Source organism: Somniosus microcephalus, unplaced genomic scaffold (genome assembly GCF_052327205.1).
Source record: "Somniosus microcephalus isolate GS21.2 unplaced genomic scaffold, FLI_Smic_1.0 scaffold19, whole genome shotgun sequence".
In the NCBI taxonomy this organism is placed as follows: domain Eukaryota; kingdom Metazoa; phylum Chordata; class Chondrichthyes; order Squaliformes; family Somniosidae; genus Somniosus; species Somniosus microcephalus.
This window is the reverse complement of record NW_028225206.1, coordinates 806,847-834,646: the sequence shown is the minus strand read 5'-3', so window position 1 is coordinate 834,646 and position 27,800 is coordinate 806,847. Positions and strand designations below refer to the sequence as shown.

Here is a 27,800-nt window from a genome sequence, read left to right as displayed (position 1 = left end):
TAATGTTGCAGCTTCCAGAGCTCTCTGAGGTAGCAAATTCCATAGATTTACTACCCTCTGAGTGAAGAAGTATTCTCCTCATCTCAGTTTTGAAACGGCAGCCACTTAATGCCCCCTAGTTCTAGTCTCACCCATCAGTGGAAACATCCTCCCTGCATCCACCCGATCAAGCCCCCTCACAATCTTATATGTTTCGATAAGATCGCCTCTCATTCTTCTGAATTCCAATGAGTAGAGGCCCAACCTACTCAACCTTTCCTCATAAGTCAAACCCCTCATCTCCGGACTCAACCGAGTGAACCTTCTCTGAACTGCCTCGAGAGCAAGTATATCTTTTCTTAAATATGGAAACCAAAACTGTACGCAATATTCCAGGTGTGGCCTCACCAGTACCCTGTATAACTGAAGCAACACTTCCCTGCTTTTATACTCCTTCCCCCTTGCAATCAAAGCCAAGATTCCATTGGCCTTCCTGATCACCTGCTGTACCTGCATACTAACCTTCTATGTTTCGTGCACCAGGGCCCCCAAATCCCTTTGTACTGTAGCACTTTGCAGTTTCTCTCCATTTAGATAATAAATTGATCTTTGACTTTTTCTGCCAAAGTGCATAACCTCACACTTTCCAACATTATATTCCATCTGCCAAATTTCTGCCCACTCACTTAGCCTGTCTATGTCCTTTTGCAGGTTTTTTATGTCCTCCTCACTCACTGCTTTCCCTCCCATTTTGTATCGTCGGCAAACTTGGATATGTTGCACCTGGTCCCCTCCTCCAAATTGTTAATATAGATTGTAAAGAGTTGGGGTCCCAGCACTGACCCCTGCGGAACACCACTAGTCACTGATTGCCAACCCGAGAATGAACCATTTATCCCAACTCTTTGTTTTCTGTTAGACAGCCAATCTTCCACCCATGCCAGTATATTACTCCCAGTCCCGTGATTTTTTATCGTGTGCAGTAATCTTTTGTGTGGCACTTTGTCAAATGCCTTTTGGAAGTTCAAATACACCACATAACAATAATATAATAATAATCAACTTTATTGTCATTTTTAGTGCACAAGTGCAGCACAACAAAATGTAGGCTTGCGGCTCCCGAGAGTGTACATTTAAGGTTAAGACATTTAACATTCAACATTCATTTGGCTTGTAATACATAAACAAAACCATAATAAAGTGCGTTGGCAGATGTGCAGGCTTTAGAGTTTATTTGTGGAGTTCAGTAGGATGACAGCCCTGGGAAAGAAGCTGTTCCTAAATCTGGTTGTTCGGGTGCGAATGCATCTGTCGCGTCTCCCAAATGGCAGGGGGGTGAACAGACTGTGGCTGGGGTGGAAAGGGTCTTTGATGATGGTCAGTGCCCTCCGTAAACAACGTTTCTGGTAGATATTCTCTATGGTCGGTAGCCGGGTGCCAGTAATGCGTTGGGCAGTTTTGACTACCCGCTGCAGGGCTTTCCGGTCATAGGAGCAACAGCTGCCATATCATACCACTGGTTCCCCTTTATCCAACCTGTTTGTTATGTCCTCAAAAAATTCGAGCAAATTTGTCAAGCATAACTTCCCCTTCATAAAACCATGCTGACTCTGTCCGATTAAATTAAGCTTATTCAAATGTCCTGTTACTGCTTCCTTAATAATGGACTCCAACATTTTACCAACCACAGATGTTAGGCTAATGGGTCTATAGTTTCCAGCCTTTTGTCGACCTCCCTTTTTAAATAAGGGCGTTACATTAGCAGTTTTCCAATTTGCTGGGACCTTTCCTGAATCCAGGGAGTTTTGGAAAATTACCACCAATGCATCCGCAATCCCTGCCGTTACTTCTCTCAGGACCCCAGTATGTAAGCCATCAGGTCCTGGGATTTATCTGCCTTAAGTCCCATTATCTTACCGAGTACCATCTCCTTACTGATTTTAATCATGTTTAGCTTCTACCCCCTATAGCCCCCTTTTTGTCCAGTGTTGGGATATTTTTGGTGTCCTCTACTGTAAAGACTGATGCAAAATATTTGTTCAGCATTTCTGTCATCTCCATGTTCCCCAGCACTAATTTCCCAGTCTCATCCTCTAAGGGACCAACATTCACTTTAGCCACTCTTTTACTTTTTATATAACTGTAGAAATTCTTGCTTTTTGTTTTTATATTTTTTGCTAGTTTACATTCATAATCTATCTTTCCTTTCTTAATTAATCTTTTAGTTATTCTTTGCTGCCTTTTAAATGCTTCCCAATCTTCTATCATCCCACTAGATTTGGCTACTTTATATGCCCTTGTTTTTAGTCGGATACTATCCTTTATTACGTTACTAAGCCACGGATGGCTGTCTTTTCTTTTACACCCCTTTTTCCTCAGTGGAATATATTTTTCTTGAAAGTTGCAAAATATCTCCTTGAATGTACATCACTGCTCATGTGCCATCTTACACCTTAATCTATTTTCCCAGTCCACTTTAGTCAACTCTGCTCTTATACCTTCATAGTCTCCTTTATTTAAAGTTAGTTTGCTGGTTTCAGATCCAACTCTCCCACCCTCCAACTGAATTTGGAATTCAACCATGTTATGGTCATACATTCCAAGTGGATCCTTTACTAAGACATTTTTTATTAATCCTGACTCATTACACAGGACCAGATCTAAGATTGCCTGCCCCCTGGTTGGTTCAGTAACATACTGCTCAAGGAACCCGTCCCTAATGCACTCTATGAACTCTTCCTCAAGGCTGCCCTGCCCAATTTGATTTGTCCAGTCAATATGAAAGTTATAATCTCCCATGAATACAGCTGTTCCCTTATTACAAGCCCCAACAATTTCCTGATTTATACTCCAACTAACAGAGTTGCAACTGTTAGGAGGCCTGTAGACTATGCCCACTAGTGACTTTTTCCCCTTATTATTCCTTATCTCCACCCAAACCGTTTCATTATCCTGATCCTTTGACCCAATATCATTTCTCACTATTGCAGTGATTCCATCGGCCCATCGGTGATACTCACATAAGAGTATTTAGATAAACATGAAGCTATTTAAACATATTGGTTTAACTATTGGCGCCTGAACTTCCCGGAGCTGCAGTTCCACCATTCGAGGGTAGAACAGAGAATATGTGAGAAACAGTGAGCGGTGGGAGTGAGTGGGACTGGAGATGGACACAGAGAGGCGAATGAAAGCTTTGATCTGGAGCATGTAGTGACATTGTACTTTTATCAGAGGAATGGAGAGACAGAGAGAGACAGGCAGACAGAGACGGATAGATATAGAGAGAGACAGGCAGAGAGAGAAATGCAGACAGAGACACAGACAGAGATGAGAGTGAACGCAATTAACTACAGCATGAGGCGACCCTGTACAAGAATCAATGGGATGGAGAGAACGTTATAGAGAAAGAGACATAGAGAGAGAAAAATGATAAAATATAGAGAGAGTGCCAGAGAGAGCGAGGGAGACAGAGAGAAAAGAGAGATATTGAAACAGAGAGAGGAGTGAAACCAATGAACTAGAGCACGTGAGAAACCTATACACTAATCAGAGTAATAGATAGATAGATAGATAGATAGATAGATAGATAGATAGATTGATAGATAAATAGATAGATAGATAAATAGATAGATAGATTGATAGATAGGATGCCAGTGAAAAAATACACTAGAGTGGTTGTCAATCAGTACAGCAAATAAAGGAATGAAGAGAGAGAGAGAGCCCACAAGACAATAGAAAGATGGAAACAGAGAACCTCGAGCAGGCAGGGTGATAAGGGAGGTAAAGTTGCAGGAGGGTTTAATAAGATCAGGACAGAGCAGCACAACCGGGAGAGACCGATTTCCGGGAAAGGTAAAAGAAGGAGAAAGACTGGGAAAGCCATTTCATGGGCTTTCTCTTCACGCTTATTTAATGGCATATGGCAGACATATGCCGACATTAAAGAGTTGATGAGAATATTAAACCTTGCTGGGCAGAGCGATTGGGGTGAGAGAGTGCGGCAGGAAAGTGGCCGAATCATACCGGTGTGCTGCATGTTCTACTTCATTGTTCTGACCTCCTAGACATGCAGTAAAAGCAGTCCCTCTGCTCCATGTACAAGATCCACGACCAAGTTACGATGCGGCTTTCGGGCAAAAGGGGAACCGGTTGCATGGAGGCAGGACTCAGGGTAAGAGCACTGGCAGACTGTGACATAGCAACAGTGGGGCAATCAATCCCAAGATGGGAAAGCTTCTATTAAACCCCCGAACATGGGGCCGTGTATTTTCAATTCCGCAGTTGTTGGTGCGTGAGTCTGGTAAATGGTGCTGGATTTAATCTGCTAGAGCATCAAGAAGAATGACACCCTGCCAGCGGCCCTGTGTCACAGCATCCACCGTGCTGAAGGCAGTTGGCCCATCTGACGTCTAAATGGGAATCTCTGAGACTCTGGGGACAGCGCTGGAGACATTACCTGTAGCCTGAAGAACCTTCCCAGTGCTCTGTACTGGAAAACGGCCCCGGTCCGCTGGATAAACTCCTGTGGAACACTTGGACACAAGAGGTCCCGAACCCTTGGTTCTGTCAAAATGCATCTACACTCTCTGCAGTCAGGTCAATAGAGTCTGTCTGTCAGGGAGAGGGTTTGGAATCATTATCTCGACCTGTGTTTACTGCTTGACACTGGCTTACTGGAACCATTGGGCTCTCAGTTGCCCCTCCGTCATTCTGCTCCGTGTCTCTGACACTCCAGCACTGTAGTGTCGGGCTCCAAATGTGTCTGTTGGTGTCCTTACCTGTCACAGTTTCCCCAAATTTATGAGGAGCCGGAATTCTTGTTTTATTCTCCCTCACTACGTTCCTTTCTCTGTATGGAGCTGTCCTAATTATCACATCACATTTAGTAGTGGCTGGAAAGAGTCACTGGGTTTGGAGGCACCTGTTCCGCTTTTCGTTATATTCGGGAGATTGAACAGTTGTGTGAAAGCGAGTTTCATTCAGCCTGTGATTGTTAATCCCGTTTTGTTCTGTAGCGGATATTTTACATTAGAGGCAGAATGTATCAGATGTGATATCGGGAAAAGCAAATGGGCCTGAGCGACAGTTTAGTCTGGGTCTCCTTTTTCACCAGACACAGTCATATAGGCCGCCAACTAAAGGGGAATTGTCCGTGGATCGGCTCTCTACCTCTGTATAGTCCAGGGCGAGGAACACTAGGGGACGCGGTTAACGTGAATAAACCAAAGACTGAATGTTTGTTCAGAGTGAGATCATTATAGCTGCAGTACTGGGGGGACCCACTGGAACCATTGTGGGGCCGATCACTGATATTAAACTCCAGCTTTAGTGCGTGTAAGGGACGAAGGGAATTCTACCGGGTGATTAACAATCACGGTATTTATCAGAATGGAGAATGATTTCATATTAACGTGTTACATATAATTACCTCAATATGTTATAATTTAAAGCAACTGCTGCTCTCATGTGTGAGGTGACCTGTTGCTGCTCCGGGCCTGTCCCAGTGGGGTTATCGGTCCAGCTCTACCCGTCTGGTGTTGACCGCCAGCGGGAATGGTGACCGGCCCGAGTCGGGAATCTCCCGGCTCGGAGTGTTCATGGATCTCACATTCTCCTCTCTGTATCGGTGAAGTCAATTTAAAAAAGTGAGCGCCGCTACACTGTGAACCACTCTTGGGAAAGGCATTAACTGGGATTGAATCCATCTGATTGTCGGTGTTTAATCACTCAATCCTATTCCGAATACTTTAGTGCTGGGTAAAGGGCTGCAGCACATCAGAAAGTGAGAGGATTCATTCTTCTTTATATGTAATAAAATGATAATATCAGTGATAACGATCAGTAAAGTTGGTCTGAGACCAAAATCATCTCTCATGGGGATTTACGTCCGTGTTTCCCTGATAGACTCCTATTTTCACTCACAAACCGGTAATCAGTGTTGAATAACATTCGGGTGGAGTTAGCGCGGGGTCTTGGAGTCAGAGTCAAATGTGCGGCACTGTGGGAGTCTGGACTGCACAGTGGGGCACAAGAGTGTGTAGCTCTGGGGGGCTTTGGAGATTTGATAGTCAGGGGAATAGACAGGCGTTTCTGCAACCACAAATATGAGTTCCCAATGGTGTATTGCCTCCCTGGTGCCGAGGTAAAATATATCATTGAACGGGTGCAGGACATTGTGCGAGGGGAAGGGGAACAGGAGAAGTTGTGATCCATATTGGAAACAATGGCATTGGCAGGAAAAAGGCTGAGGTCAAACAGGCAGAATTTCAGAAGATGGAAAACTATTAAAGAACAGGTCCTCAAAGGTGATCTGCTCCGAATTTCTCCCAGTGCCACGTGCCAGTGAGCACATAAACAGGAAGAGAGTGCAGGTGAATGCGTGGCTGGAGAAGTGGTGCAGGATGGAGAACTTCAGATTTCTGGGGCATTGTGACCAGTTGTCGGGTAGGGGGGACCTGTACAGGCAGGACAGCTTGCACCTGAGCAGGGCTGGGACCAATGTCCTCATGGGGAGTTTTATTAGTGCCCTGGGCGAGGGTTTGAACTAATTTGGCCGGGAAAAGGGCACCAGGATGTAGCAGCAGGGAGGAGAGACCAGGTGCATAGAAACAGCAACAGAACGAACAGTAATTGCAGTAAGTAAATCTAGGAGGGACGAACAGCAACAGAACAAACAATAACTTATTAAGAGAAGTAAGGAAAATGAGGAAAGAAACAAAGCCGACTAGCATGGTTTTGGAATGCATGTGTGTTAGTGCAAGGACTGCTACAAATAATGTTGACGATCTACAGGTGCAAGTTGCCACGTGGGTTTATAATAAATTCACTTTGAAGGAAAACTGGCTTAAACATGGGCAGGAATGTGAACTAAACATTCATGGCTACAATATAGTAAGGAGGGATAGGGAAGGGGAAAAGAAGGGCTGGCAGATTGATCAAGGATAATATTACAGTTCTAGAAAGGGACGGTATATTAGATAGTTAAAACACTGAATAGATGAGCTTAGAGTTACGGGACAGAAAATGAGCTGTTACATTTCTGAATGCGCTGTTACATTTCTGAGGAATGAAACAGTACTGGATCTAGTTCTGGGTAATGAAGTAGAGCAAGTGCAGTGTGATTCAGAGTGAGAACATCTGGGTAATAGTGATCATAATATAATTATGTGTAACTTGTTATGAACATGGTAGAAGAAAAATTAAATGTGAAAATAATCAAATGGAAGAGAACTAAAATTTCACTGATTTGAGAAGTGATCTAGCATATGTGGATTAAAAAAAGACCAGGAAAACAGTAAAGGGACAATGACCGGCCTTGAAGGTGGAGATGTTTCGGGCACACTACAAATATATCCCCATAAAGAGGGGAAATTGGGTATCCAAAACTAGAGCTCCCTGGATGACAAAGAAAATAGAGATTAAAATAAAACAGAAAACTGAGGATTATGACAAAAGGAAGATAGAGAATACAATTGAAACCAGGCAAATTAAAGAGAGTGCAGAGGGCAATTGAAAAAGGATATAAGAGCAAAGAGAGAGAATGCTAAAATATTAGCTTGTAATGTAAAAGGAACCCCCAAATCTTCTACATACATATAAGAAGTGAAAGGATAGTTAAAGGAATTGTGAGGCCGATTAGGGGCAAATAATGAAATATTCTTGTGGAGGCAGAGGGCATGACTGAGCTACTGAATGAATACTTTGCATCTATTTTCACAAAGGAAGAAGATGAAGTTAATGCCGGAGTAGAGGAGTGGGGAGTAGAGATATTGGATAAGATAAAAAATATAGAAAGGAGGTGCTAAATATGTTGGCACCACACAAAGTTAACAAGTCACCCGGTTCAGATGGGTGAATCCTAGCTTGCTAAGGGAAGCTAGGATAGAGATAACAGACGCTCTGATCACAATCTGTCAATCTCCTTGGATATTGGAGTGGGGCCAGAGGGCTGGAGGATTGTAACTGTCACACACCTCTTCAAAAAAGCGGAGAGGGAAAAACCAGGAAACTACAGGCCTGTCAGTCTAACGTCAGTGCTGGTGGGAAAAACTACTAGAGACCATTGTCAAGCACAAAATTAATTTTCACTTGTAGAAGCATAGGTTAATAACGGGCAGTAATTCGTTTCTGACTAAACTGATTGAGTTCTCTGATGAAGTAACAGAGATGACTGATGAAGGTACTGCAGTACATGTTGTATCTATGGACTTTCAAAAGCCATTTAATAAAGTATCTCACAGAAGATTATTCCGAAAATAGACGCTCATTATATTAAAGGGATGATGGTAACTTGTGTAGTACATTGGCTAAGGAATAGGAGGCAGAGAGTAGTGGTGAAGGAATTTTTATCTGACTGGATAGAATTATGAAGTGGGGTCCCCCAGGTGTCGGTATTAGGACCATTGCTTTTCTTGCAATCTATAAATGACCTGGACTTCTGTGCATGGAATACAATTTCAAATATTGCAGGCGATATACATTTACACAACTTATTAAATAGTGAGTTTTATAAATGTCATAATTCATCAAGAAACTACTCGCAAAATAATGCTGGATGGCCAACTGTTGGCACCGTCCAAGGAGTATAAATACTCGGGCGTCGGCCCCAGCCTGCCAGGGACATTTTGTAAGACAAGGAACTAGTGAAGTACAACTAGACCTCCATGTTCTGAAACAAGTTGATTAAAGCCTTGCTTTATGCACAAACCAATTGTGTAGTGAGATTTATTATGTCAGTGAACATTATAGTAGCAGAATTCAGAAAGACATCGACATACCCGTGAAATGGGCAGACGCATGGAACATGCAATTTAACGTGGATAAGTGTGAAATGCTGCACTTTGAGTGGAATAATATGGAGAGACAGTATAATCGTAATGGTACTATTTTGAGGGGTGCAAGAACAGAGGGAACTGACAAATATTTGTAGATGACTGGGGAAGTTGAGAGGGTGGTTAAGAAAGCGTATGGGATACTTGGCTTTGTAAATATGGGTATTGAATATAAAAAACTAGTCAATAATGCTAAAACTTTACAAATCTCTGGTTATGCCTCAGCTGGAGTATTGGATACAATTCTGCACACCAGGCTTAAGAAAGGAGTTTCGGGTTATAGGCAAACAGCTGGGGATGTGGAACTAAATTGAACAGCTCTTTCTAAGAGCCGGCACAAGCAGAACGGGCCGAATGGCCTCCTTCTGTTCTGTATGATTCTGTGATCCGGATGCGGGGTCGGTGATTCATTTTGTTTATCAGACTCACGCAGATCAACGGCAGTGGAAGGAACCGGGGCTCTTTGCATCTATTAATGGGCAGGTTCCTTCTCATTGGTGTATTTTACCAGGCTGCAATTCACGGTTAACACATTTCAAAATCTATTGGTTATTTTGAAAGAAACATTGGTTTCTGTACAAACAGTAATCCACGAATTAAGTTCCAGTTCAGTCGGGGTGTCGGAAGGTGCTGGAGGGCCCGCTCGGTAACCGGGAACAACATTCGGTTAATGTTCATGTCCCGTCGCTGTAACTGGCTCCGGGGAAGATGCTGCGGTCTTTCCTGACCATCTTTTTACTGCAGCTTCTCAACTGTGAGTCATCGCTGATTATTAATATTACAATCTGTGCCTCATTAATACAATTATTGCTCTTTACTACTGAACATATTGAAGTGATATGGAAAGCAAATGTTATTTTCTTGAATTGTAATAATGTCATCTGGAGCTTAATGGGATGTCGGGGCTGGTTTCTCAATCGCCTTCACATGCTGCTCCTGTACAGACAGAGCAGACGGGAGTTCAAAATCTAATCGGACGATTTAAACTGAACCTGTTCGAAGTAGAGCGCGTTCACTGATAGAATGGAATGTATCGGGCTCTGGGTCCATTTACAGAAAACTGGTATATTTTATTCAAGTTTGCAATTGAGTGGGATCGTATGAGGTGAATATTGAAATGGTTTATTTAATTTGTAGAATTTTCATTTAATACATATTTTGGGCAGTTTGTTTGATTTTAAGTTCCATCAACTTCAAATAGGGAATCAATTCTCCATTTCTGTCGGTGACAATGAGCGGGTTTAGAATATTGTTCATCTGATTAACACCTATTTTAAATTCCCACTCGAGATTTGTGTAAAACTTAGATTGAAAACAGAAATCGGTCACAAATACCGCGGCAGTTTTGTTTTGTCCCCTGCGGCTTTTGTACAGACAGAGCAGACTGGAGTTGAAATTTTAATCGAATTATTTAAACCGAGCCTGTTGGAAGTAGAGCGCAGTCACTGTTAGAATAGAGTGTATCGGTGTCTGGGGTGTAAGTGAACACGCACACATATCTGTGACTGATATTTCTCAGTAGAAATGCTGTCTGACCCCCGTGTTTTGCAGAGTTTGTCCAGCGTTAGGGTGTTGTACAAGGTATATAATATTGTATAATAAAATATTACCTAGCGGTGCAACCAATATTGTTTCAATTAGCATTAATTCTTAGTATTTGTTACTACTCTATCCCAAAAGAATATGTCACTGAAACTTCTTGAATCTCTGGGGAGTTTACTGTGAGTGTTGTTGTTTAGTTTATCTATGTATACGCTTTTTATTACCACGTTAATATAATTATTGGTCTTTACTACTGAAGACATTGAGGTGATGTGGAAATTTAAGGTTGTTTCCTTGAATTTTAATAGTGTCCTGTAGAGTTTAATGAGATATCGGACTGATTTCGCATTCGCCTTCCACCTGTACCTTTTGTACAGACAGAGCGGACTAGAGTGGAAAATATATTCGGATTATTTAAACTGAGCCTGTTAGAAGTAGAGCGGTCACTGTTAGAGAAGACTGTATCGGAGTCTGCGCTGTAAGTGAAATCTCTGAGTGCAGAACATCATTGAAAGCTGCACCTACTGCCGACTGAACTCACACACACATTTCTGTGACAGATATTTCTCACTAGAAGTGCTGTCTGACCCCCGTGTGATAGAGTGAACTGAAATATTTTAAAAAGTTTTTCAGTATTAGAATGTTGGATGAGTTTATAAATATTTTCTAATAAAATATTAACTAGTGGTGGAACCAATATTGTCAAAATTAACATTAATCATTAGTACAATTACAATTAAATACACTCTCCAACTATTGATGTTAATATAATTTCCTAAATCTTTGGAGAATTTTCTGTGTGTGTTGTTGCTTAGTTAGTGATTACCTTCTAAGTTTTGAACTTTTAATATTAAATTATTTTTCCAGATCTAACAATTACATGTACAGAGTCATGTAATAATTAAGCTTACTCAGTCTGTGTCCACATGCCCCATTCTTTTCATACAGAGTCATGTAGAATTTAATGAGCTATTGGGATTGTTTCTAAATCTCCTTCCACATTCTCCATACTTTTTATAAAGTGTCATGTAGGGTTTATTCATATTTCGGGACTTGTTCCTCAGTCTCCTTCCACTTGCTCGATATTTTTACCTGAGGTTTTTGGTCGGTGACTCCATTCAGTTTCTCTCTGTGTCCAGTGTGTGTTTGGTTATATTTATTAACCTCTATCAATAACAAATGCTGGTTACTGACAGGGAAATATTATCGTACTGCTATCAGACACTTGATCTGTGTTTAAATTTATATTATTTTTAAAAACTGATTAAATTATCTACAAAACAGGACTTTAGTATTCAAAGAACATTTTCTGCAAATCATAGGACGGAGAAAAAGCATGAAATGTGTATCACTCCCTGAATCATTTTCTCAAGTCGCCTGCTGATCACATTCAATTTGAAGAAAACGGGCATCTTTTCTTCAAATTTGTCATTCATTGGGATCGCATGAAGTGAATATTGAAATGCTTGATGCATTTTGAAGAATTCTCTTTTAAAACATATTTTGGGTTGGTTGTTTCATTTTAAATTGCATCAACTACAAGTAGGGAAACTTTACCCATTTCTGTCGATGTCATTCTATTCAGATATAAGAATATTTTACATCCGAATAGCAATTATTTTAAATTCCCAGGTGAGCCTTGAGCGAAATTTAATTTTAAAACCGAAATCTAAGGCACTACCGCATCAGTTTGTTTTATTTTGTCCCCTGCAGCTCCTGCACAGACAGAGCAGACTGGAGTTGAAATTCTAATCCGATTATTTAAACCGAGCCTGTTGGAAGTAGAGCGCATTCACTGTTAGAATAGAGTGTATCAGAGTCTGGGGCGTAAGTGAACTCACTGAGTGTAGAACACCAGTCAAAGCTGCACCTACTGCCGACTGAACACGCACACACATTTCTGTCTCAGATATTTCTCAGCAGAAGTGCTGTCTAACACCGTGTGGTACAGTGAACTGAACTATTTTAAATAGATTATTCAGCATTAGAGGGTTGGAGAAGGAATTTAAATATTGTTAAGATAGAAACTACTTAGACGTGGAACCAATATTGTTCAATTTGCATTCATTATCAGTACAATCATTGTTAAGTTTACTCTCCAAACAAATATGTTCCTGACATTTCCACACTGTCCGGGAGTGTGCTTATTGTTGTTTAGTCACTGATGACCTTCAAAATTATGAACATTTTATCTGAAATTAATCATTCTATTTCATACATTTGTATTAACAGTGTCACGTAATAATTAACGTACCTCAGTCTCCTTCCACATGCCCATGTTTTTATACAATATCAGGTAGTGTTTAATAAGATATCCGGACTGGTTTCTCAATCTCCTTCCAACTGCTCGATAACCTTTGCTGAGTTTGTCGGTCGATGACTTCATTCAGTTTCTCTCAGTTTTTAGTGTGTGTTTGGTTATATTTATTAATCTCGATCATTAACAAAGCCTGGTTTACTGACAGGGTAACATTATCGCACTGTTATCAGATGCATTGTACGTTTAACGAACTATGTTACCGTGATTTATTTGATGTTATAAAATTGATTGGAAACTAAAATCCTGCTTTATAGATAGCTTAAAGAACATTTGCTGTAAATCAGAGAACGGAGAAAAATCATGAAATGTATCCCACTCCCTGAATCATTTTCACAAATCGCGTGTTGATGAAAATCAATTTACAGATAATGGGCATATTTGATTCAAATATGTCATTCATTGGGATCGTATGAAATGAAGTGAAGTGAAGTGAATATTGAAATGTTTTTGTTAATTTGTAGAATTTTAATTTAATACTTATTTTGGGTTGTTTGTTTGATTTTAAAATGCCATCAACTTCAAATTGGAAACAATTGTTCAATTCTCTCGGTGACAGTAAATATGTGTATTATGTATTGCATCTGATCAAAACTTACTTTAATTTTCAGAGGATCTTTGTGTCAAATTTAGATTTTAAACCGAAATCGAGCACAAACTCTGCACCAGTTATTGTTATTTTGTTCCCTGTGGCTCTCGTACAGACAGAGCAGACTGGAGATGATATTCCAGTCGGTGTTTCAAACAGAGCCTGTTGGAAGTAGAGCGCGGTCACTGTTGGAATAGAGTGTATCGGAGTCTGGGGTGTAAGTGAACTCACTGAGTGTGGAACACCAGTCAAAGCTGCACCTACTGCCGAATGAACCCACATAGAGATTTCGGTCCCAGATATTTCTCAGTGAAGCGCTGTCTGACACCATGTGATGCAGAGAATTGACCTTTTTTAAAAAATGTGTTCAGCGTTGGAGCATTTGACAAGGACTATAAATATTGTAAAAGTTAAATATTAACTAGAGGTGGAACCAATATTGCCTCAATTAGTAATCATTATTAATGGAGTTCTTATCAAGTACACTCATCATAAATGATGCTATTGAAAGATCCTAAATCACACCGGGTTTTGCTGTATGCTATTTTTGTTTAATTTGTGAGGATCGTCAAAACTATGAGCTTTTTATGTTAAATTAAGCTTTCTATTCCATACATTTGTACGAACAGTGTCATGTAACAATTAATGTTACTCAGTCTCTTTCCACATGGTCCATACTTTTTCTACAGAATCATGTAGTGTTTAATGAGATAACGGGACATGTTTCTCAATCTCTTGCCACATGTCCCATACTTTATATACATTGTCATGTAGTGTTTAATGAGGTATAGGGACTTGTTTCTTAATACCCTTCCAATTACTCCATAGTTTTAGATAGTGTCATGTAGCATTTAATGAGATAGCGGGACATGTTTCTCAATCTCCTTCCACATGTCCCATGCTCTGGTAGTTTTGTGTAACAAATCCTGATTTTGTTTGTATATTTAACTTCGGCAGATAGCGATCAGAGCACTTTTTCCTGTTCTTGTCAATATTCGATGCGTGTTTGCTGATTTTCTAACCATTGTAACGTTTATCCAAGCACTAGTTAAGGGCTATGGAGATATTTTGTTTGAAATTACTCTTTGCGCTGTTAACGCTCAGAGTCTGGATTGTTTGGTGTGAGCTCCCTCTGGTGTTTTACTGGAGGTTTTAACCTACAATTAAAGATTTTCTATTCATTTGCTTCTTAAACATAACAGGACTCATTTAATTGTGAAAGCTGTTCAAGTCGGACTTGAAATCATTTAATATAAAATAATTATTTTGATTCTTGACAGACCTGATAGTCTGACATGAGAACACTTTTCTTATAAACACTCTCTAGTGACTCTATTTTGTAATCTCAAAATGACCAATTCTAACAGAAGCGTTGAGTTTTTAACGTTTTTGAGTAAATACTGAAAGAATTTTCCCACTCGTCTGTCAATGGTTAACAATAAAAGATGAATTTGCAGGACAGCAGAGTGTTGGGAAGGACTGCAGAGGCTCTCCTGGAATGGAAGTTTGTAACGCTCTGTCAACATTACAGAGCCCGGGCCAAAACGAGACCAGAGAGATTCTGTTTGGAAACTGCTCTCATTCAAGTATTCTTGACAAACGCAGCTGAGGACAGGAATCGGTTTCACGTTGTCTGTAATATACAACCGGGGGAATAGAAAGAGACCTGGAGATCTGTGGGACACAATATCATCAGGGGGGTTGGGAGCAGGTCAACAAACTGGCTGCATTTCAAAAAGCAGCAAAGCTTAAGCAGTGAATGAGAGGACCATTAACCGAACATCATTAACAGGTAAAATGATGGACCAATCGGCGAGGACAGTTTACAAGAGAATTCGCTCAGCAGGAACTTAATGAGGAACACCCAGCACGGAGATAGGAGGTGGGAACCCGCCTGACAAACGGCTCATTTTGTTTTGTTTGGCGAATTTAGAAATAAAATGAGTAGCAGAAACTTCCAGTTACAACTTTATTGAAACGTTGACATTTCCACGTGGAAAACATTGGTTTAAAATAAAAGAGATGAAATGCATCACACAATAAGATTATCTGTAACATAATTTCAATCATATTTGTGTTCCATCATGAACTTTGCATGGGAATCCTTTACCTCGCTACCTAATATCACTGTGAGAGAGCCCTCAAATTCGGCTGCCCTCAAAAGTTGTCACCATCCTCCGGCTGCTTCACGACGACATGCCATCCGTGTTCCAGACCAATGGATCCACCGCAAACCCAATTCACGTATGGACCGTGGTCAAGCAAGGTTGTGTTATCGCAGCAACGCTCTTCTCAATCTTCCTTGCTGCAATGCTCCATCTCATCCTCAGTAAGCTCCTCGCTGGAGTGGAGCCAATCTACAGAACAAACAGGAACTGTTCAACCTCCATCACCTCAAGTCCAGTTCCAAGGTCGTCCCATCCTCTCTCATCAAATTACATTATGCAGACAATGCTTGCTTCTGCGCACACTCTGAGGTCGAACTCCAAACCATCGTCAACACCTTCACTGAAGCGTACGTGAGCATGGGCCTTACCCTAAACATCCGTAAGGCAAAGGTCCTCTATCAACCTGCACCCGCCACACAATACTGCTCCCCGATTATCAAAATCCATGACGACGCCTTGGACAACACGGGCCACTTTCCGTACCTCGGGAGCCTACTGTCAACAAGGGCAGACATCGATGACAAAGTCCAACACCGCCAGTGCAGCCTTCGGTCGCCTGAGGAAGTGAGTGTTTGAAGACTAGGACCTCAAACCCAGCACCAATCTCACAGTCAAAAGAGCAGTAGTGATACCCGCCCTCCTGTATGCTTCAGAGGCATGGACCATGTACAGAAGGCACCTAAAAGCACTGGAGAATTACCACGAATGCTGCCTCCGCAACATCCTGCAAATCCATTGGCAGGATAAAGGCACCAACGTCAGTATTCTCGCTCAGGCCATCATGTCCAGCATCGAAACTTTGTCCACGCTCTATCAGATCCGATCGATGAGCCAGGACATCCGCATGCCCAGTACGAGACTCCCAAAGCAAGCGCTCTACTCGGAGCTCCAACACGGCAAGAGAGCCCCAGGTGGGCAGAGGAAACACTTCAAGGACACGCGCAAAGTCTCCTTGAAAAAGTGCAACAACCCCACCGACACCTGGGAATCCCTGGCCCAAGACCGCACAACGTTAAGGAGAAGCATTCGGGAGAAGCAGGTCCATCACCACCGCCATCTCTGGGCACCTACACACTGGTAATAAATGGGGCCCGAGCACCGTCATCACAAGGAGAGAGTGCGCCCAGGGGTCAGTGTGTGTTTGTGTGAAAATCATTCTCGATAAACTGTAGGCACTTTACAAATGTCAGGTTGCTGCATAGATTGTATTTGCGGTTTTATAAGGAATGAAGAACAGATGAAATCACAGACCCCGGTATCAGTTCTTTCGCAAATTGATGGGAAATTTTACCGCACAGTTCTTTGTATTTGTGACTTTTCTTTCTGACAGTTTTATCCATTTCTTGCCCTAGCGAACTCTAATTCTCAATGTCTCATTTCAGGCAGACCCGGGAACAGTCAAGCTCACCCGTCAGGTAATCGCCTTTTATTGTCACGTTATCTGGAATCTCTCTGCTCTGATCCATCCCATTGAATATTAAGGCTGGATGACAATCTCAGGGCCTTTTTGATCACCGATTAACCCGCTCCTCGTGTGTCCCTCGGACAGGAAGAGTGTTTCCCGCGGACTGTTACTAAAGATCTTTAATTCCAGCCGAGAGGCGGCTGCTGCCTTCATGCAGAGCGACAATAAACGGGGTCCCTGAAGGGCAGAGTGTGAAGGACCGGCTGCACTGACACTGCTGCCGGTCCTACAGCAGCTCTCTCATTCACCTCACCAATCAGTGCTGACATTAGGATCACATGACCATCCAGCCCCGCCTCTTCCTCTATTGTCTCCTGGGATTGGGGGGAATTTCCTCCAATCCTGACTGGGGCTGTGCTCTCACTACGTTCGGCCAATCGGTACTGACCATGATGGACAGCTGACCATTGCAGCCACGCCCATCTCCCGACCTCTGGAGGCTGGAATATATTCTGAGCCAATCACCACCCGGCCCCGTGGGTGCCGCTCTGGTGCTGGGAACTTCCCGCTGACTCCCGGTTCCCTGCTCGTTCACACCGTTTATTAATATTTCCATCTCCCTTTTGCCATGTTTAATATTTACTCCGGGTTTTATTCGGGGTCTGGGCACAGTCTGATGTTCCCATTGATTCCTCACATGGTCCCTCTGGCCTGGTGAATGGGGGCGGTCCGTGCGCTGGGAGACTGCGGGTTTAATACACTCTAACCGCTTGATGTTATTTCTGATATTTTACAGAGACGGTGAAGCTGAGACTGGTGAATGGGGGCAGTCCGTGCGCTGGGAGACTGGAGATTCACTACAGGGGACAGTGGGGGACTGTGTATGATTATCTCTGGGACCTGCCGGACGCCGCTGTTGTGTGCCGGGAGCTGGGCTGCGGGGCCGCGCTGTCAGCACCGGGCGGGGCTCACTTTGGGGAAGGGTCCGGACCCATTGTGACGTTTAGTGTTCGGTGCGGCGGGACCGAGGCCGCTCTGCGGGAGTGTGATTCAGTTCAATGGAGTCACTATTCCAGGTCACACTCCAGGGATGTCGGCGTCATCTGTGCAGGTAAACATCTTTCTTCTGTCTCTCATCTCCCGCCGCCTCTGATTGTTTCCGGAATAAAGCGGAAGTAAAATTATCAGCGGGTGTCCGTCCCCGGAAAGAGAGAGATTATAATTCCAGTATTCCCCGGTTATTATTAATGTTATATTATTAATATTAGGATTAATGTTTGTGTTATTATAATATTACTGTTATTTAATACAATAAACACCCCCACCGGGAGCAGTAAATAGCTGACACGCGGCACATTTACAATGCAGACAGAACAAGTTTCCATTGAGATTTGCCCCAAAGCCGCAGTGAATGAGCTGACCCGCTGGAAATGCCACAATCTCAATCCAACTCTCCATTCTCAACCCAACAGCCGCTACCGGGCATGCGCCGTGAGCCCGGCTCTGCGCCTGCGCTCATCGCTTGTTGTGCGATCTGATATTTTCCACAGACTGTGAATCTGAGACTGGGGAGGGTGGTTTCTCAGCCTCAGGGAGCCTGGGCAATGGGTCCGCGGTTACTGTGGGCAGCACGGGAGGAAATACACAGTAAGATCCCACAGATGCCTGTACATTCCCATTCATTTCCAGTTTTGATAAATATTGAGAAGATAAAAAGGACAGAATCTTAGACAAATGACTCCAATAGGGAGTTCAGGGGAAACAAATTTACCCAGAGAGTAGTTCATTTGTGACCCGCTTATATTTATGGCTCCGAGTTTTGCTCACCCCACAAGTGGAAACCTTCTCTATTCTACCCTATCAAATGCTGTCATATTCTTAAATACCACTACTAATTCCGCCCCTCAGCCGTCTTTTTTCTAGCTTGTTCAATCTTTCCTGATAGGTATTGCCTCTCAGTTCCAGAATCATCGTTGTAAATCTTTATTTTCTCAGTGCCTCTTTATCCTTTTTATAAATTGGAAACCCGAACTGTGCACAGGATCGGACAAAGTCAACATACATTTCCAAAGGGTAAATCATGCTTGACTAATCTACTGGAATTTTTGGAGGATGTAACTGGTAAAATAGATAAGGGAGAACCAGTGGATGTGGTGTTTTTGGACTTTCAGAAGGCTTTCGATAAGGTCCCGCATAAGAGATTAGTGTGTAAAGTTAAGGCACATGGGATTGGGGGCAAGGTACTGAATTGGATAGAGAACTGGTTGGCAGACAGAAAGCCAAGAGTTGGAATAAACAGGTCTTTTTCCGAGTGGCAGGCAGTGACTAGTGGGGTACTGCAGGGATCGGTCCTTGGACCCCAGCTATTCACAATATATATTAATGATCTGGACAAGGGAACTAGATGTAATATCTCCAAATTTGCAGATGACACAAAGCTGGGTGGGCGTGTGTGCTGTGAGGAGGATGCCGAGAAACTCTAGGATGATTTGGACAGGTTGGGTGATTGGGCAGAAGCATGGAAGATGCAATAAAACGTGGATTAATGTGAGGTTATCCATTTTGGTAGCAAAAACAGGAAGGCAGATTATTATCTGAATGGCAATAGATTGGGAGAAGGGCAAGTGCAACGAGACCTGGGTGTTCTTGTGCACCAGTCGCTGAAGGTGTGCATGCAGGTGCAGCAGGTGGTTAAGAAGGCAAATGCTATGTTGGCCTTCGTAGCGAGAGGGTTTGAGTACAGCAATAAGGATGTCTTGCTGCATTTGTACAAGGCCTTGTTGAGAGCACATCTTGAGTATTGTGTGCAGTTTTGGTCACCTTATCTGAGGAAGGATGTTCTTGCCATGGAAGGAGTTCAGCGAAAATTCACCAGGCTGATACTTGGGATGGCAGGAATGACGTATGAGGAGACATTGGATCGATTGGGCTTGTACTCGCTGGAATTTAGAAGAATGAGAGGGGATCTCATCGAAACTCATAAAATTCTAACAGGACTAGACAGACTAGATGCTGGAAGAATGTTCCTGATGGTCGGGGAGTCCAGAACCAGGGATCACAGTCTAAGGATAAGGGGTAAGCCATTTAGGACAGAAATTAGGAGGAATTTCTTCACCCAGAAAGTGGTGAACCTGTGGAATTCTCTACCACAGAAGGCAGCAGAGGTGAATTCATTAAATATATTCAAGAAGGATTTGGATATATTTCTCAAGGCTAAAGGGATCAAGGGGTATGGGGAGAAAACAGGAACCGGGTACAGAATTTGGATGATCAGCCATGATCGCATTGAATGGCGGAGCAGGCTCGAGGGGCTCCTATCTTCTATGTTTCTATGATAATCTAAGTATGGTTCAACCAAGGTTCTATACAAGTCAAACATAACTATTCTCCTTTTCAATTCTGTCCCTCTAGAAACAAACCTGTGTTTGCTTTTTCTATGGCTTTATTAACTTGCGTCACTACTTTTAATGATTTGTGTACCTGTACCTCTAGATCCCATTGCTACTCTACCCAATTTAGGCACTTACTTTCCAAGAAAAATGACTTATTGTGTTGTTTACTATCCACTCTGCTACTACCCGAACTCAAAGTGTTTATTTACACCAAATTCCCAGAATTTCCCTCTAAAACAAAAGCAAAATACTCCGGCTGCTGGAAATCTGAACTAAAATCCGATAATGCTGGAAGCACTCAGCTGGTCAGGGAGCATCTGTGGAAAGGCAGAGTTAACGTTTCAGGTCGATGACATTTCATCATTACGAAAGCAAGAGGGAATATTCGGGGGCAGCTGCTGTTATTGGGGGAACAATCCGTGTACAGAGATGGTAGCCATTATCAAACGGAGTGGTCTGTGTCCCGCTTATCAAAGGGAACGGCCTGTGACCCGGTTATCAAAGGGAGCGTGTAGAGGTTCTGGATCGTTGCCAATTAACCCTTTCACTCCCAAGTTCCAAAAGATTCGACTTGACCCGTATTGGTGACAGTAATTATATTTTGTTCAGTTTAAGTGAGATTTGATACATTACAGCATCTGAGCGGTAGTTAAACAAGGTGCAATCAAGATTTATATTTCCCGTTATGCCCTGGGTAGAAGACGCGATATCCAGGGTTCAACTCCAATCGGCCCTGGCCTCGAGGCTCGCCCGGCCGCCTGGTGTGACGCGTGTGGGTCCTCCAACAACCCGAATCCCTCCTCGGCTGGTCTGGAGGATGTTCCCAAGCTCTTTGCTGACTGTCTCTACAATCTATGTGTTTCAGAAACCCCCTTCTTATACTTCATCCCAGCAAAGCCTCTGGGGACCAGTTAACCCAATCACTGACTTACACCTGAAAGCCCGTGTACAATTACAGGGATGCCCCGAACCTAATGATCCCGCCTGCCCCCGTCAGGCCCTCATCCCGTAACACCCTGACATCATCTGTTTTTGACCATCAAGACTCCTATCTGGGGTGGTTCTGGCAACACAAACGGAACATGTCTCCATAGGCTGAGATGTGGTGTCCTTGCTGTTTGACTATGTTTTTAATTCACTGCAGATATCAGAACATTCGACAAAGTGGCAGCCACACAGGACCTTGCTAGTTCTGTTCCCACAGACACGCTGTCTGTTCTTATTATTATGTTTGCTGAGAGGCAGTTTTAAAAAGTTAATCAAGGGAGGCCCAGCGGCTCGGTTTTTTCCATTTTAAAATCTAATCAGGTCTACCCATGGCATATTACATCAGGGTTTACAGGTACAGTTATAATCAGGGTTTACAAGTATGGTTATAAATGAAGCAATAACACAATGAAATCTTTAAACTAGAATGCATAATATAATCATTGATTTAGTTCAGTTCAGCAAGAGAAAATAAAAATGCGGATTTCCCAGGATTATCACAACCTGTCTGGGACCCGGTTATCAAAGGGAGCGGTCTGGGTCCCGGTTATCAAAGGGAGCGGTCTGGGTCCGGTTATGAAAGGGAGCGGTCTGGGTCCGGTTATCAAAGGGAGCGGTCTGGGTCCCGGTTCTCAAAGGGAGCGGTCTGGGTCCGGTTATCAAAGGGAGCGGTCTGGGTCCGGTTATGAAAGGGAGCGGTCTGGGTCCAGGTTCTCAAAGGGAGCGGTCTGGGTCCGGTTATCAAAGGGAGTGGTCTGGGTCCGGCTATGAAAGGGAGCGGTCTGGGTCCGGTTATGAAAGGGAGTGGTCTGGGTCCGGTTATGAAAGGGAGTGGTCTGGGTCCGGTTATGAAAGGGAGCGGTCTGGGTCCGGTTATGAAAGGGAGCGGTCTGGGTCCGGTTATCAAAGAGAGCGGTCTGGGTCCGGTTATGAAAGGGAGCGGTCTGGGTCCGGTTATCAAAGGGAGCGGTCTGGGTCCGGTTATGAAAGGGAGCGGTCTGGGTCCGGTTATCAAAGGGAGCGGTCTGGGTCCGGTTATCAAAGGGAGCGGTCTGGGTCCGGTTATGAAAGGGAGCAGTCTGGGTCCGGTTATGAAAGGGAGCGGTCTGGGTCCCGGTTATCAAAGGGAGCGGTCTGGGTCCGGTTATCAAAGGGAGCGGTCTGGGTCCGGTTATCAAAGGGAGTGGTCTGGGTCCGGTTATCAAAGGGAGCGGTCTGGGTCCCGGTTATAAAAGGGAACGGCCTGGATCCGGTAGCATAAGTGTTGGTCGGAGTTAAGAGATCCTGTTTACTGAGAGCTGTACTGACTGTGGATTTGCGTTCCCTGAAATTAATCCGGGCAATTCGGTGTATGTGCTGAACGGTTACTCGCTGTTAGTGGCGGAGGTCGATGAGGGAGGATCGGGATCACTGCGGCTCCCTTCACATCGGCACTCTCTGTCTCAGTTAAACAGGAACCGAGGGGAGAGCGAGTGGGGAAGAGAGAGAACATGGCTGGAAATCTGCACTCCGGCCCGTGTTTCTCATCAATCATGTCCACTATAGTCGTCGTCTTGTGAGGACATTTGCTGAAGTGTTTGATTAAATGAATAACTGGTTATGGGAATTTCACTGTAAAACTTTGAATCTGATGTTAGAGATCGGTCCCTATATGGCGATGTAATATTATTAATTGAGCTTGCATCTACTGCTTTTTGTGGGAAGGAGTTCCGCACTTCTACCAACCTTAATATGAAGAATTGTTCCTGAACTCTATTGAATGGCCTGGCTCTGATTTAAAGGTTCTGTCCCCTGGTCCCAGACTCCCCGTCGGTGGAAGAAGTTTCTCTCTCTCTGTCCTACCAGTTCCTTTCAAAATTCTATAAACACCATTTAAATTTCCCCTTAACCTTCTAAACTTCAGTTAATACAAGCCTAGTTCATGTCATCCCTCCTCATAATTTAACCCTTGGAGCACTGGCAGTGTTCTGGTGAATTTGCGCTGCACTCCTTCCAAGGCCAATATCTTCGTTCTGTTGTGCGGTGCCCACAACTGGACCCAGCTCTCCAGATGTGGTCTAACCAGGGCGCTGTATAGCTGTAGGAAAACCTCCTCCCGTTTACATTTTAGCCCTCTAGATATAAAGGCTAACATTCCATTAGCATTTTTTATTATGTTTTTGTAACTGACCACTGCAGTTTAGTGATCTGCGTACATGTACCCCTCAATTTCTTTGGGCCTTCAATGTTTCTACCTTTTCAGCATTTAGAAATTCACGACTCTATCTGTTTTTGATCGAGCGTAGTTCTTGGCCTTGATCCTCAAATGTCCAATCAGCGAACAACAGCAATCAGCAAACAAACCGAATGCTCAACTATGTAAGCAAAAGAGTGCAGGGCAAATCAGGGTGTCTGGATTTCACGGAACAGAGCTCCATCCAGTCACGCCTTGTGCTGTGTGTATACATCCGGTCACGAGGCACAAGAGCTCAGAGTTAAACTAGACAGTGCTCTGACCAGGCCTCGCCTTGTGCACCGTGTATAGTTCCGGTAACGAGGTACACGGGGACAATTAAACCCTGGAAGTGGTGTAGAGCCAAAACTGGAGTCAGATCTCTACAAACCGCTGTGCTGAATAATGGGCCTTGTAGCGGGATGTGATCTGCTGGAGGCAGTAAATGGGGCGAAATCGTGAATCAGATAAAAAAAACTTTAATTTGAACATGTCAATACAACAAGGTGTGAAATACTGAAGGGAGAGAAAGACAGACTTAGGACTGGTGTCCGGATATTCTTCTCACAGAGAGCGATGGAGGATTGGTCTGGAATCTGGTGTAGATTGATTGAGGAAAATAGAATCATTGACAAGGCAGATGCGAAAAGCCGTCTTTAGGGTCATTCTGGGTTAATGAGCTGTACCGGCTCCAACCGTCATCATCAAACGGATGCATCGTGTGTTGTGTAAAGGCAGGGTGTTCCTGGAGGGAGACGGGGTGGTCGGGAAATTCTCCCCTCGGTGTCCTTCAGTTACAGGGTGAAAGCGAGGGCGCCCTCTGCCGGCCCATCTCGGCCTCTACTTTCTGGAGGAGAACATGGATGCGGCCGGCAGTGGAGCCAACCCAAAGTGGGTGCAGGGAGGACAGAGATTGCTTGACTTCGATTTACTCTTCTCTCTCTATCGATACTTTGCCGCGTTCTCTCTGCTGATACAGTGCGTGTTTGTAACATCAGAGTGACGGCCACTGGGTAAGGTACCAACAAATAAAGCAATATTATAAAAAGCCAGACAGTCACATTATAACCAATAGCGTTAGAGGAAAAACAGCATCATCGGTATTGGACCAGAATGGAACCAATCTGAGAACCAATAGTGTCAGACCTGTCATTAATCAGATGTGTACTCATTTGCAAATATTTTATGGTGAATATCGTGAGTATTGTGATTATTATGATTATTCAGATCACAGATTTCCTAGACTAGTATCCGGAGACTCCCCATGCTCGGGCAGACTGGAGGTCCAGTACGGTGAAACCTGGGGAACAGTGTGCGACCTTCACTGGGATTTGAATGACGCCAATGTGGCCTGTGCTCAGCTTCAGTGTGGAGCCGCGGTGTCCGTGCCAAGAGGGGCTTATTTTGGAGAGGGCACTGGACTTCTACGGAGTGATGTCTTTGAATGTACAGGCAGCGAGACAAGTCTGGTTGGCTGCCCTCTTTCTCCAGTAAATCACCACCAGTGCACCCACAGGAACGATGCCAGTGTGATCTGCTCCGGTGAGTACAGACTTACTGAACAACAGACAACTTCCTCCTTAATATTGGGAAAACTGAGGAAGGTGACATTCCTGTGTTTCTCTCTAACAATATCATATATAAACTAGTCCTTACAGTTTACTATTATTGTTATAGGTCTGGCCGAACACGTCAAAATATCCGCAATAATTTGTCAATAGAAAGTTTCTAAACTTAAAGGTTTCTTCTGAAGTAAGCAGATTTGTTGCTAGTTTATTTACCGCCTGCACTGAACGTATTTTTCTCTTAGACAGTTGATGTCACAATCGGTGTCTAACAACTCGCTAGTCGCGCACTGTCTCATTAAACTTGTGCACACCTCATAGACCATCACGGTAGGTTCATTAATAGGACACCGCCTCATTCACTACGGGTTATCATCATTAATCACACGCTGACATCATTGACCGAGAACATCGTTCAATGTACTTTGACTCATTAACAAATTACAGACTTTATTAACTACAGGTTAACTTAAGTAACAACTCAGAACCCTTGCTAAAAATAAGCTGACTTGATGAACTGTGCATTGACGTCATTAGTTTGGTTCCTTTTTTGTTAACCATCCCTTGATTCTGACTTGATTTGTCGTGCACTGATGTTATGGGCGGTCGATTGTCCTCGTTGCCCAAACACGGACTTTCTGGTCCCTTCACTGCGCTCCTTAACCATCCGCTGACGTCATTAAACCGACACTGTCCTAAACCCCGGGCACCATTTCCATTGCTGATGCTCCTGTGTGATGGTGCCTGCACTGCGGTCATTAGCCCAACATTCACTTGATTAACAGCGCAATGATGTCACCAGCCGTGCACCGTCAACTTTACCGGTACACTGACTTAGGAGACCCGCACTGAACTTCTCAGTGTTGCAGTCACTTTAATTAGCATCAATCGTAGTAACAAGACACTGATCACTTATCTCATTAACTGTTCACTGACCTAGATAATTGACCATTGTCCCCAAAAGTCGGACATTGACTTCATAAACGCGCATTGACCTAATTAGATACTTTGATGTGAACACCAGGCCCTATTAATTGTACCACATGGCAATAGCATTTCGACCCACCCTGTCCAGAGTCACACTTACTGAACAGCGGGGTATCAGGGGGCGGCTGTACTCCCGCACTGGTCAGTACAATCAGGCCAGAGGGAGAAGATTGGGCAGTTATATTATAGAATCAATTCTCTTTACTCCCCACAGCTGATATGATGGGAAACAAATCCATATGATCAGAAATAGGAGATTCCGTACCTCTAGCCTGTTCGGTCATTCTATTAGATCATGACTGATATGTATCTCAACTCTATTTATCTGCCTTTGAGCCATATTCCTTGCTACCCTTAACAAACAAAAATCTATCACAGTGTTGAACATTTCGATTGAACTCAGCATGCAAAGGCTTTCCTTTGGGGAGCAGGTGGAGAAATTCCAGATTTCCACTACCCTTTATGTGAAAAGTTTCTTCGCAATTTCAGTCTTTGACCCAACTATCGTCAGCTGCTTCATAAGTTGCCTTCCCTCCAACATAACGTCAGAAGTGGTGCTGTTTGCTGATGATTGCAGAGTGTTCAGCTCCATTCGCAATTCCTTAGATAATGAAGCAAGCCATGGCCACTTGCACCAAGACGTGGACATCATCCAGACTTGGGCTGATAGTTCGCAAGTAACATTCGTGCCACACAAGGGTCAGGCAATGACCATCTCCAACATGACATACTCTGACCACCTCCTCTTGATATTAATTGGCTTTACCATCGCCGATCCCCCACCATTAATATTTTCTGTGTGGCCATTTACTAGAAACCCTACATGACCAGCCACATAAATGCCGTGTCTAATACAGCAGGTCAGATGCTGGGTATTCTGCAGCGAGTGGTCCACCTTCTGACTCCCCAATGCCTCTTCACCACCGGCAAGGCTCAGGTCAGGAGTTGATAGAATCCTCTCTAGTTGGGTGCAGCTGCAACAATACTCAAGAATTTCGACACTATCCAGATGAAAGCCGTCCACTTGATTGCCTGCCCATCCACCACCTTAAACACCCAGTCCCTCCATCACTTTAAGCACTGTTGTCATTCTGCTGAATCTGCGCTGCATCACCTCCAAGGCCAAGATATCTTTTCTGAAATGCGGTGCCCAAAACTGAGAGCAGTGCCCCAGTTTGGGTCTGACCAAGACTCGGTACAACTGAAACATCACTTCCTCACTTTTATATTCCAAGCCCATTGAGATAACGGCCAACAATCCATTCGTTTTTCAGGAAGAGCTGTCAACTTTGAGTTATCACACAACTTCTTGGGGTCTTGCAGTAACTTTGATTGCTACAAAGAAATAACTATTTGATAAATTACGGACGTGCGATAGTGGTGGATAAGCTTCCCCCATTTTCTATTTTGCCCCTTATATATACTAAAGGTGATTTACATTCTATTTGAATCTGTATTTGTTTCCAAAACAGGGAACCATGGACCCCGATTGGTTGGTGGGGAGAACAGGTGCTCCGGCCGGGTGGAAGTGCTACACGGAGACCAGTGGGGGACTCTGTGTGATGTTTATTTCAGTTTAGAAGATGCCAGCGTGGTCTGTGAGCACCTTCAGTGCGGGGCAGTCACCGCAACCCCGGGAGCAGCTCACTTTGGGGAGGGAACCGGCCCAGTGTGGAAGGAGAACTACAGGTGCCGGGGGAACGAGTCCCGATTGTGGGATTGTCCGGTTTCATCCTGGGATCAGTTTCGCTGCTCACATGGAAATGACACCAGTGTCATCTGCTCGGGTGAGTCCACTCAGTGTATTGAACTGAAATACACCA

At 43.7% G+C, this 27,800-nt stretch overlaps 1 protein-coding gene across 1 annotated transcript in view; it reads left to right on the top strand.

The window, feature by feature from the left end:
- Positions 1-9,521: 9,521 nt before the first annotated feature.
- LOC147083909 (scavenger receptor cysteine-rich domain-containing protein DMBT1-like) overlaps positions 9,522-27,800 on the top strand; it is a 47,374-nt gene continuing 29,095 nt past the window's right edge. The window contains exons 1-5 of the mRNA XM_085980053.1: positions 9,522-9,567; positions 16,812-16,844; positions 17,631-17,945; positions 24,653-24,967; positions 27,450-27,764. Of these exons, the coding sequence (XP_085836179.1) occupies positions 9,522-9,567; positions 16,812-16,844; positions 17,631-17,945; positions 24,653-24,967; positions 27,450-27,764 (1,024 nt within the window). The remainder of the gene's footprint in view (positions 9,568-16,811; positions 16,845-17,630; positions 17,946-24,652; positions 24,968-27,449; positions 27,765-27,800) is intronic.